The sequence below is a fragment of the Ursus maritimus genome, unplaced genomic scaffold (assembly GCF_017311325.1).
Source record: "Ursus maritimus isolate PB19 unplaced genomic scaffold, ASM1731132v1 scaffold_8, whole genome shotgun sequence".
In the NCBI taxonomy this organism is placed as follows: domain Eukaryota; kingdom Metazoa; phylum Chordata; class Mammalia; order Carnivora; family Ursidae; genus Ursus; species Ursus maritimus.
In genome coordinates, this window is record NW_024426996.1 from 39536077 (window position 1) to 39548187 (window position 12111).

The 12111-nt window shown below is 34.6% G+C and overlaps 1 protein-coding gene across 4 annotated transcripts in view; it reads right to left on the reverse strand.

Moving 5' to 3' along the window:
* EXOC1 (exocyst complex component 1) overlaps positions 1-12111 on the reverse strand; it is a 58743-nt gene that overhangs the window by 12590 nt on the left and 34042 nt on the right. For all 4 annotated transcript variants that reach the window (XM_040625143.1, XM_008701489.2, XM_040625142.1 and 1 more), the window contains 5 exons: positions 11278-11383; positions 5259-5422; positions 4587-4694; positions 3266-3342; positions 2487-2715 (listed from right to left, as the gene is read on the reverse strand). In XM_040625143.1, the coding sequence (XP_040481077.1) occupies positions 2487-2715; positions 3266-3342; positions 4587-4694; positions 5259-5422; positions 11278-11383 (684 nt within the window). The remainder of the gene's footprint in view (positions 1-2486; positions 2716-3265; positions 3343-4586; positions 4695-5258; positions 5423-11277; positions 11384-12111) is intronic.

The window sequence follows — 12111 nt, forward strand, 5'->3', positions numbered from 1 at the left end:
ATCTTACAAAAAATAAATTTCTCTCAAGCTCTGGGGCACCTGGGTAGAAGCGTCTGCCTTTGGCTCAGGTCATGATCCCAGCATCCTGGGATCGAGCCCCACATCGGGCTCCCTGCTCGGAGGGGAGCCTGCTTCTCCCTCTCCAACTCCCCTCTGCTTGTGTTCCCTCTCTCACTGTCTCTCGCTGTCAAATAAATAAATAAATAAATAAAATCTTTAAAAAAATTTCTCTCAAGCTCAATGCATACATTATTTGCAGCTGACTGCTCGACATGGAGGTTATTCAATGATTAAGATTACAACTTGGATGAGAGGCACACATCGCTATATTACTTATCCATCCTTCCTGTCCATGGCAATTTAACCAAATCATATCATTCTCAAAGGTTTAAGAGCACAAGTCCATATCACCATAGTGTGAAGAATCCTGAAAAGAAAATTGAGTGCAGGTAAGAATGTTTGGGACTGCAGAGCCTAGCTTGGTAGTACTTGATATGTCACTTACTTTCTAACTTTAGTTTTAGCTCAGGCGAGGCTAGCTTTTTCAGTCCTGTTCTTTGAAGAACAGCAGATACTCTGAGCCTGGCCATGAGATGAAAGAGCCAAACTCAGGTGCTATTTGTTCCATTTTCTGCAGCCATCTGACATTCATGCTTTTGGCTCAATACAAACAGGCCCATTTATTACCTTTTCAAGGTATGCCTTAGGTCCTAATCTTGTCCCAAATACCAAAACATAATACTTACTGAGTACATACTATCCACCAGACACTGTGAGAAGATAGGAGTTACAGTAAGAGACAGAGATGTCCCGTTAGTGACAACAGATAGATCCTTTGGAAATACACGTAATTTTATAAGAAAATATTGAGTTTATACCTTTGTCTAAGTTAATCTTACTTTGTTTTTCTATTCTGCCTTGAGAATAACATGAACGTTCTTTAATAAACTATTATTAATGACTACCACTGGCAGCAGTAAGAGCACCACCACCTTTATGAGCCGTCAGTTACTAAGGTCTGATTTCTGTGCCAGACAGTGTGCTAATAAGCACTTCATCTGAACCCACATCTATATTTACCTGACACTACATCCTGTGCTTTTAACAATTATGTTCGGTTGGATTGACAGGTTTACATAGCGTTGTATTTTACTAATAAAAGGAACAAAGCCTTCATAGTCTGGAAATGTAGTGTCCTCATGATTTATGTCACACGGGACTCATTATCTTAGCCGCTAGCAGCTCTTCCTTTTCCCTTTGGCTCTCAGCTTGCAGTCAGACCCTCTAGGTTTAGCATCACCACTGGAGAAGGTGGGAGAAAGAAGAGGATAAGCCTTAAGAGGTCAAATTTCATAGTATTTCAAATACCAAGTGAAGTCATGTGGTAAGGAAAGAGGATTAACAAGCTTATTGAGGTGACATTTAAGTTTCTATAGTGAAAGTAGATTGCCTTTATACTTTAAAAACCCAATAAATATTATTTTTCAAAAATGATATAGATTTTAATTGCCCTTAATATTTCTATCTCCTATTATTTTATGGATATTCGAGAGCTGGATATAACTTAGAAGTTACATAGTAGAAATATTCAAATGACAGACATCCACTTTTACATACTAACCACATTAATAAAATGAACCTCTATTTTAGAACCTGGCCCAGCCCAATTCATACCTACAAGCTTACCAAAACCTAGCAGACAGAAATAAAATTGCTAATGATTTTTCTTTCCTATTAGAAGGAAGAACATAATGATTGCTGGAAGTTATTATAAGAACAATGTATTCTCTCTCTTCTTTAAAGACTTTTTAAAAAAGATTTATTTATTTATTTTGTGGGGGGAGGGCAGAGGGGGAGGGAGAGGGACAAACAGGCTCACACTGAGCACAGAGCCTGATGGTGGGGCTCCAACTCAGCACCCTGAGATCATGACCTGAGTGGAAAGCAAGAGTTGGACGGTTAACGGACTGCATCACTCGGGCACCCCAAAGAACAATGTATTCTTAAAACAAAACAGTATGATTATTAATTAAAGTTATTAAATTAGTAAACTAATAAACCTAATTAAATAATTTAAACAATCAATTAAAATAATCCAATCATTAATTTTCTTATTAGAACATATTTTAAAAAGAACAACATTAAATCCAAATGATAGTTTCAATTGTTTTATGTGATCTCTGGTCACTGATCAGTTAACTGAGATTTCGTTACCTAGTGGATCTCTCAAGCAGCTGCTGCCTCTATGCCGCTCACTCCAGAACTTGCCAAGATTCACAAACCGTGTAGAAGGGAAACTAGCTGGCACAGTAGCATCCAGCTAACTCCGCTCCTATGAATTGCAGCTAACACTCTGCTTCAGGCTTTGAGAGATGTGAAGAGTAGATCACACGATAGAAAACTGGAAATTTCTTGACTTAAATACATTTACCTGTTTTTTGCCATGATTAGAATTCTAAGTTATTAAAAAAAAAACCACAACTTACAATGCATTTGTCAAAGTTCCTTTTGACAGTCACCAAAACATTTCCCAATGTAGTACTCAGAAAAGAAGCAGGGTCCACATTCTGTGCGGTCCACACATGATGACTCATTTTGACAAGCATGTAAAGGGAGTTAAAGCTATCAATTTTGTCTCCTAATGCAATTAGGTTGTTCAGTTCTGGCTCGATGCAGCGAAATATTTTAATCATCATCTGACGGATCATATCTTTCCTGTTCAGAAAACATAAAAAATATAGGAATTTATTACAGGTTTCGTGTCTTGATCTTTAACTTTAATCCACTGCATATATACGAAATGACTAAAATTTTACATTTCAATGAAAAATGTCCAAATATGATGACCTAATTATTCTACAGGAGTTTCCAACATAAAAATATTTTTTTCAACATAAGAATGTTTTTTGAAGTTGAGTTTTATTGCTCAAAATATAACTTCATGTCATTTGTAAAGCTGGATCCTGAAATGTGCTTTGTAATTGCTAAGAAATACCGTGCGATTCAAATGCTACTTCTTACCAGCAAACATTCAACTGATGGCACTTTTTTGTGATTACTAGAGCCAGAAAGAGCTGAAGGGTCAGACAACAGGACGCATTTTAACTCAGTAAGACGTCTGAGAAGACACTGGGCACACATGTCAGTGCTCTAAGTGCTGTCACATTACCAGAATCATCTGGCTCCTCACTGAACAGCACTCCTCGAGGCTCAATGTTAAGTGCCCCCCTCCCCAGATAAATGACAGATAGTAACAAACACATACTCAGATGAGACAGGCGGTGGCACACCAGCATTATGTTGCCGGGAAAATATTCCTCCATCTAGGTCCTCTGCTTCAGTCTGCAAAAATTATTCAGGTACTTTACATAATAAAAGACCAACAATTTGACTAGTTTATATAGCAAAAGCCTGCTCAGTCTTAAAATTCCTAGGAGAGAATACATTATGAAAAATGATTTTTAAAGGTAGTACTACTGATAAAACTATATAATTTAGTATGTTGTTTAAGAATGGTTATGAAATGTTTTAGATTTTATCTGAGATTTTATCTGAGAATTATTGTGGGCTGAGAAGATGTGCTCGTGTGTATGCACGTGAGGGGAAAGCAGGGACAGAGAAGGTACAGGAGGCTCAGAGGGGGTGTAGGAATGGGGGGCAGCTCAAAAAATCAGAAACAACTTTTAAGAAAGAATTTTAAAAATTAAAGAAATTGCGTCAATCGTTTAAAACTCTGGCATTTAAAAAATGCTATTAAAAATTCTTAGAGAGGCTAACAAATAAATTTACTATCATTACCACCTATAACAACAAATTCATTTTATGATTGCTTTTTATATGTTGGTTCTGTTTTTTAAGATGACCTTATTTTTTTTCAAGTAAGTTTTATGCCCAACATGGGGCCCAAATTCATGGCCCCGAGATCAAGAGACGCATGCTCTATCAACTGAGCCACCCAGGCACCCAAGATGACCTTAATTTAAACATCATTTTATTTCCATTGTGCTTTTAAGTTTTTCAAAATACTGCAGCAGTCTCTCATTTTATTTCCTTACATTTATGCCACCTGAGGCATGCTGAACAGGCATTACTATATTCATTGTACAGATAAGGAAAACTGGGGATTAAAGAATTGGTTTAAGGTCTCATAGCTAGTTAGTAACAAAGGCATAGGAAAAGTTCAGTTTTGGAGCTTCTTTATTTCTTTCTTTCTTTCTTTGCTAGGCCATGGTATATATACTCAAATATCTTTTTCTTTTGAAAATTATATTTTTTCTTGGTGACTACTAAAATGCTAAAATTTCTTTTTTAATAATATTTTTTTACAAAGTAAATTCAGACATTTCCCCCTTACTAATTTAGAGGATATTTAGGTCTAAGACAATATGGAGTATTAAATTAGATGCTCAGACTCCAACTATCACTGTTTTTATTATCTTGTGGTATGACAAAAATTACTGAAAAAAATCCTTACATCGTAAATTTTTTCTTTTTCTGTTCTGATATTGAAATTGTGACAATACATTAATTAGGTTAATTATACTACAGATTATAAATATCAGCCAATAAATAAATGCGAGCCATACCATAGTTCCAGGCATACTCTGATGTTGCTGTAGTTTGAAAAATTTACTTATGAAGTCCTGTTCTGCCAGACACAAGGGCTCCAGTTCACTTAATACCTGTTCGAAGATCTGAAGAAAACAAAAATGAACTGCACCAAATGCTTTAAAAATCTTCTACATTTAATTTACTTTTCTGTAGGGATCACAGATGCTTTACGTATAATCGCAATAAAATCCCAAAAGAAACTATTCCAAGATTGGCAGGATGATGTAGCAGTATCAAGGCATAACAGAGCCAGACATACCTAAAATAAAACTCATAGTAATTATTCACTTGAAATCTAGAAAGAGGAACAGAGATAAAGTTTTTAAACTTAATGCATTGCAGAGAACACTTAGCTTCACAAAAGCTGTTATTTCCTCTTTACTTTGTAGTTGGCTCAAAGAACTTAGAGATGCAAGCTCTTAATGATTTATAATAAATATTAATAAAGCTGTATATCAATGAACTGATAATACACATTTCAGTTGCCATTTGACTAGTATTTTTTTCAGATTCAGAATCCGAAAGTAAAGTATGGTTAATTCAGAGAGCCAACATAGCCCAAATCCTTGAACACACTTAAAGCAGTAACAAACTGCTATTAGAAAACTAATGTTACAGTTTAAGACATACTTGTTATCTTATTTTACCTTATCAAATTTGGTCCTGTCGGCAACATCGAGATCAGAGGCAGACATGTTTCCCATATCCAACAAAGAAGATGACTGAGATCTGCGATTCCCTGAACTCTGAACGCTGAGTTTATTTAGACTAGAAGTAGATCCAGTTAATTTCCCAGAACTTCCATGAAGACCTAAGAAATAATAAAACTTTGAAAGTTGTGACCTTCATGAATAAAAGACCCATAGCGTAAATGAGGGCTGTCTTCATCTTCAGTGCTCTTATCAGTCATTGCACAAGTCTACCGCATGGGGCGGGCTGGAGAGTGTCCTGCTCTCTCACTAACATTTGTGTCCTATTCCTGAGTATATTGTAGAGTAGCGAAAACTACACAGATCTACAGAATAGGACTGAAAGGGGTCTTAAAGATCACATAATCTATCCCCTGCCCAGTACCACCAAAGTTGCCTGATATTTCTAGATTGAGGCAGATGAAGATTTCCTTCCTACTCAAAAGACATAGATATGGATGAAGGCCAATAACTCCTTAGTGTACTAGTTAACATGACTTTTTTATTTTTTTAATGACTTATTTTTATTTCTGAAGAAAAAAAGGCCATATCCCAATATTACTCGCCTCTACATAACTGAAAATATTGGGTTGAACCACAGGAAACTGCCAATACTCGATCATTCTTGCCCTACAAAAAGTCAATTACATATGCTTCAATTTAACACATTCCTGAACCCAGAAACTCTGCTTTTACACTAAGTGAACTGATTAACTACAGCTCTTTAAAAACTAAACAGAATGAAGAGAAAAAAAAAACACGCCTGAAAACTTGTTATACTTAAAATACAACTAAAATATAATACATCATGAGCTACAAAATATGTGACATCTTTGAGGGAAAATGAGAAAACTGTGGCTGGACAATATTCTACATCTATCAAGGAATTAAAGGCTTCCATTTTTACAAGAAAATGTAATATTTTTATTCAGAATTAAATATAAACAACAAATAACTTTTTTAATCTTCTAAAACATTTCTCACTTAACGTATATTATTTGTTGATGGTCAGAAGGGACAGATGAAGATATAATAGGGAAAATTAAAGATAAACTTTGGTTTCATTATGCAAAATCTGACCATATCTATAAGAATTTTTATGGTTTCTTTCTTTTCTTTTTTTTTTTTTAAGAATTTTTATAGTTTCTAGGGGCGCCTGGGTGGCACAGCAGTTGGGCGTCTGCCTTCGGCTGGGGGCGTGATCCCGGCGTTACGGAATCGAGCCCCACATCAGGCTCTTCCGCTATGAGTCTGCTTCTTCCTCTCCCACTTCCCCTGCTTGTATTCCCTCTCTCGCTGGCTGTCTCTATCTCTGTCGAATAAATAAATAAAATCTTTAAAAAAAAGAAAAAGAATTTTTATAGTTTCTAAACACAGCCTGGAAAGAGAAGTTTAATGGTTAAGCCTCTCCATAAATTTCTGACTACCCACCATAGATTTTGAATTACATTTCTTGAATGTAGCCATACCACTACCATCATGTTGGTTTCCTTTCATCGAACCTGGCAACTCAGAGCAATCAGTTTTTTTTGGCATAACTTTTTTCAAGACAAAAAACTAATTTCTAGACATTAAAAAACATGGATTGAGAATACCTACTAATACACTAAGCATACTCACTCTCTGTTTCCTGTTTGACAGCACTTTCTTTTCGAGGCAGTGTAGCTGTGATGGATTAGGTTGCAAGCATCAAAGACAAAGACAAGTTAATAAACTGCAATTTGCACAAACCATGCACAAGAGGAAGTTAAAGCTCTAGTTTAAAAGACACATGCAAAGAACCATGAGCATCAAGTAACAAGAGGTGCAACATATGTTTAGTTGGTCAGCTACTGTTCGACAAATTCTGAGAGAAAAAACTTTACTAGTCTTTTTGTTTTTACTCAAATATTCAGGTAAAAATATCCGTACTTGTCAGCCCCTCCCCCAACACTGTTAAATGATTTTTTTTTTAAGTTTATGGAGCTAGTGTGCTTAAAATTTAAAAGACTACATTTTGTAAGTTTTGGTTTCTGGGAAAAAAAACAGTTCAAGTAAAAGTGTTTTTTAAATTTTTTAAGTTATTTTATTTTATTTCAATCATAATAAGTGTACTCTTTAATCCCCAACCCCTATCTCACCCATCCCCCCCCCACCAGCCCTCTGGTAACCATCAGTTTGTTCTCTATAGTTAAGTGTCTATTTCTTGATTTGTCTCTTTTTTCCCTTTGCTCGTTCATTTTGTTTATTAAATTCCACATATGAGTGAGATCATATGGTTGAGTAGAAGTTTAATAAAGTGGAAATTTATTAGAATGAAGTTGTAGACTTAGACATTAAGCACATCAACAATCTTGATCCCTGAAAACTCGTGAGAGGAGTGAACAATGTTTTACTACATTCGATAAAAAATTATACATGAGTGGGGCTTTGAAATCATTTCAAAATATCAAGCCAAACTACTTAGTAACTGGCTTTATGAACACCTAGAATGGAAAGTATATATCAAGATACTAATTATCAGGAGATGGGTGGATGGAAGGCTAAAGCTAAAGGAACAGGCTTAATATAGGAATCTGAGCTCTTTTGGGGCCATTTGGCATTTTATTCTAAAACTTCTCTCTATATAATATTCATTAGATCAATTGTAGAGATCATCTTGTGAAACATTCTAAACTCAAATTAGAAGTGAATGTGAAAGGCAAAGAAAGAAATTACAGAATGAAAGAGAAAATTAAAGAATATAACTATAACCTGGAAACATTTTAAAAACAGAGAACAATGTATCAAACTGTCACTATCCTTACCAAACTTCGAGGCAAAAGCCCAGGTAAAAGCTACTGACTTATCATACCAGGGATATGTATATCTTCGCAGGCCTAGCTATGTGAAGCTCAAGGGAGTATGAAACACCAAGGCTAGAGATTAAAGTGATAAGCAGGAATTGTGCTGGAGCTATTAGCTGACCAATCTGAATGGTACCTTCTGGTGGCTTTAAGGTATCACTATACTAAGTTCACCAGTTTCAGAACAAGGCCTGACACTTCATACACTTATTTTTAGTACCCAATAAGGAATACAGAGTTACCAGTAGTGCCAATTAATTATAATTTGGGGCTCATCAAAGCCTATATTATTTATCAGCAACAAACAATATTCGGGCAACCTATTCTTTTTTTTTTAAGCAGGCTCCACGCTGGGCATGAAGCTCAACATGGGGCTTGAACTCACGATCCTGAGATGAAGACCTGAGTTGAGATCAAGAGTTGGATGCCTAACCTACTGAGCCACCCAGGCACCCCTTCAGGTAACCTTTTAAGTATCTTTAAATAATCCCCATTAGACTGTAAACTTCATGAGGTAGGGTCTTTGCTTATTGCTGCATTCTCAGTACCTAGCAGTGCTTACTACATAATAAATAATTAGTATTTATTAAATGAATTTTCTAGCCAGCACTGAATTCAGTCTTATATTCAAAACTCCTTTTGGAATCAAGATTCTTAGTTTAGTGGAGAAACACATAATGAAAAATAATTTTGACATACCACTTTTAAGATTTTGGAATATTAAATACAAGGGAGGCAGTAATTATATAAATGCATATGTTAAGGGACTGAAATAATGTGTATGTGTGTTATCTTAGCTATAGAAAGAAAAAATAGGTGATTTTAAAAATAATTTCTAAATTTCCTTTACCTGCCATTTCATTAAGTACATTTGTAGAACACAAGGGGAAAAAAACCCCACCAAAATATCATTCTTGGGGAGGGGGGGGGGAATTCCATGCCTCTGAGTTTATCAAAGTAAAAACTATTAATTAAAAAGGCCAGTTAGCTACATAAAGACCTTACCACAAAAAAAGGTGTTTGCTGGTATTTCAACATTATTCTGAATTACTTGAGCTAAAGTGATGTTAAAGTTGAGTCAAAGTATTTAAAAAGAGAGTAGTCCCCTAAATCTCTATGACTATATCGACTATACATTTCCTTTTGTAAAGTACATTCAATATGACTTTCTATTCTTATTAGCATCTATGACCCAGAATTTTCAGAGCAAGTAAAAAACAAAAAAATTTAAATTTTATTTATAATTACTTCATTTTGATTCACGGACAAGTTATCTTTCCAAAATTTCAGGTTTCTATTTTAATTACGTTACTTTTAAAAGTTGATTTAAACACAATTTGAATGACTGAAAAGATATTTAAAAAATTTTTCATTCTACCTTATTTAGAATTTAAGTCATCTGTATTTAACTTGTCCTCTGAATTCTGTTCATTATTTAGTTTTTCTTCTCTTGTAGCTGATGACATCAAAATAACTGAAACTGTGGTTTTCTGGTGCCATCAACCATCACAAATTACTCTCTTGTTATTTTTTGATACATAAGAAGAAATGTGATTTTAATACTATAAAAGTGCCTTCTAAACTTATTTTAAAAATATTTTAAACAAGATAATTTAAGAACTTTCTAAGAGGAAGAAAAAGAAAAAAAATTTAATTTTCAGGTTAATGCAATGATACCATTAAAATACTGTTGTACTTGTTTTAAATTACATTTTTGGTATGTCATTTACCTCAATGTGAATCTTAGGCTTGATAAACTATTATGATACTGGGATTAATGACCTCCTAAGGAGATAATTTTAGAAAGATTTCCTTTTTATCTCCAGTTTCATATTCTGTAGAAGAGTTCTCTCAAAACAAAATGGTTCACTAACAAGTGGTGACAAATATACTAAATGAAAACATTAAACATGTAACTGAATTAATATGCTGCTTACTAAAAAAAAAAAAAGCATAACATACCCACAGTGAAACATTAACAAGGATATAAACACACTGCTGTTTAAGAACAATTAACCTTTAGGATGAGTTAGCATTTCTGTTTCCAAAAGCCTATGGTCCCAAGATACTTATCAGTATCTTTACCTCAATGTAACATATGTGTACATAAATTCATTTCAACAGTCTGGACTAGTATAATCAATATATTAGTGTTGAATTCAACAACAACAACAACAACAACAACAACAGTGAATTACTAAATAATTACCCACTAAAGACAGTCTTCTCTGTCCTAAAGGAAAAGAATGGAAAGATGTGCTATCAATTTCAGTCCTGTTTCCTGATTTCCAGAAATTGCTTAGGGCATAGGCTCCTTTCAACAAGCAAATGCTAAACTCATTATTCTAAAGGGGAACTACGCAGACACACTGAGGAGTACACATTGTAGCCATTTAAGGCCAGGTTTTGACTTGAATAGGCACAGAACTCCATCCAAAAGGAACTCCAGAGATGGGTACATGCAAGAGCAGAATGTGGCCTCGGCAAATCACCTTCCTCATAACTTGATACTTTCACTGGTTATCTTTTCAAATCATGTTTCTGTCCACTTAACATACTTAGAAGCAACAAAAAATAAGATGCTTCAAAAATAACTCTTTGGAAAAATAAGGTATAATCACAGGAGAAATTTGGGTGACATTTTTACAGCCCCTTTGGGGGGGGGAAGGAAACAAAAAATTACTTTTTGATTCAAAATAGCCAGTGAGAAGTAAGAAGCCAGGAATTACTTTCATTTCCCTGTAGAGAGCAATGACTTAAGAGATCAATGACTTGCCACCAACTGCTGCAAAAGGCCTTTTAGGAAGCTGGAAACAACTCTCAATATGTCTCTTAGCCTAATACCTTCTCTACCATATTGTACTTCATTTTCTGGTCAACTGCTTTTCCTGTGAATAGATGCTTTCATTTACGGCACGAATACACAACTGCTGTCAGGTCCATATACTACAGCATTTTAGTAAAAGTCATATATTTACAGATGTAAATATTTGTTTTGTGAAGTAACTCTAAATCAAACCAACACATCAGCCTTACTTTTTCATCAATTCTACTGTATCTTCTTCCACCCTGCTCTAAAAAGTCTTAGAATTATTCGTCGTAAATAAGGCCACTTTTAATAGAAAACAATGAACTGGGGTGTCTAAGCTTACCAAACTTCTTGCTTTCTTTAGTTGTGCCAGTCATCTTGATCTTTGCAACTTCAAAGAAATCTTTAATTTCTCTCTCATATAGTCGTGATAAATAATCCATGTAATTCTTAAAATAAAAGTAACAGGTACTTCTTATTAATAAAACAAATATTAACAATTCAGTCCCCCCAAATCCTTCGTGCTTGCTTTAAATTTTCTGGACTAAAATTCTGATATATTTCATAGGAAATAAAAAGTCGGCTGTTTTCTGTCTTAAAAAAAAAATTGAACAGGCATCAAAACAGCAATTTACAAAAATATGAAGTTGAACATAATCACACATTTTCATTTTTATGTATTATCTTTCATATATTTTAAATAGAGTTGCAATCATACTGTACAGGATATTTAGGTCAGAGCAATCATGCTTGTCCAGTCTCACACTTTACTGACTATACGGTGTTATGCTTTGTTGATGTACCACAATTCAGCAAATCAATCCCCTAGCAGAGGCCACTGAAGTGGTTTCAGTGTTTTGCTATGATAGACAATGTTACAATAACCTTTCATCTTCAATGAATTGTTCTCTTGGAATAATTTCCTAAGGGTGGAAATACAGGGCCAAAGAATATGGGAATCTTTATAACTGTTCCTACATACTGCCATGTTGCTTTTAAAAACAATCATACCAACAGACAGTGTCAATGGCAACAAAGGAGCACATTCAGTTTCAGTGTCCCCTGTCAACTTAGGGTATTAAGTAATGTATTATCAAAATAGGTTATTTTCAATAATCTTTCAATAAGCCTAGGGTATTTAGGTATACCAAGATAAGTGATTTTCAATAAGAATTTA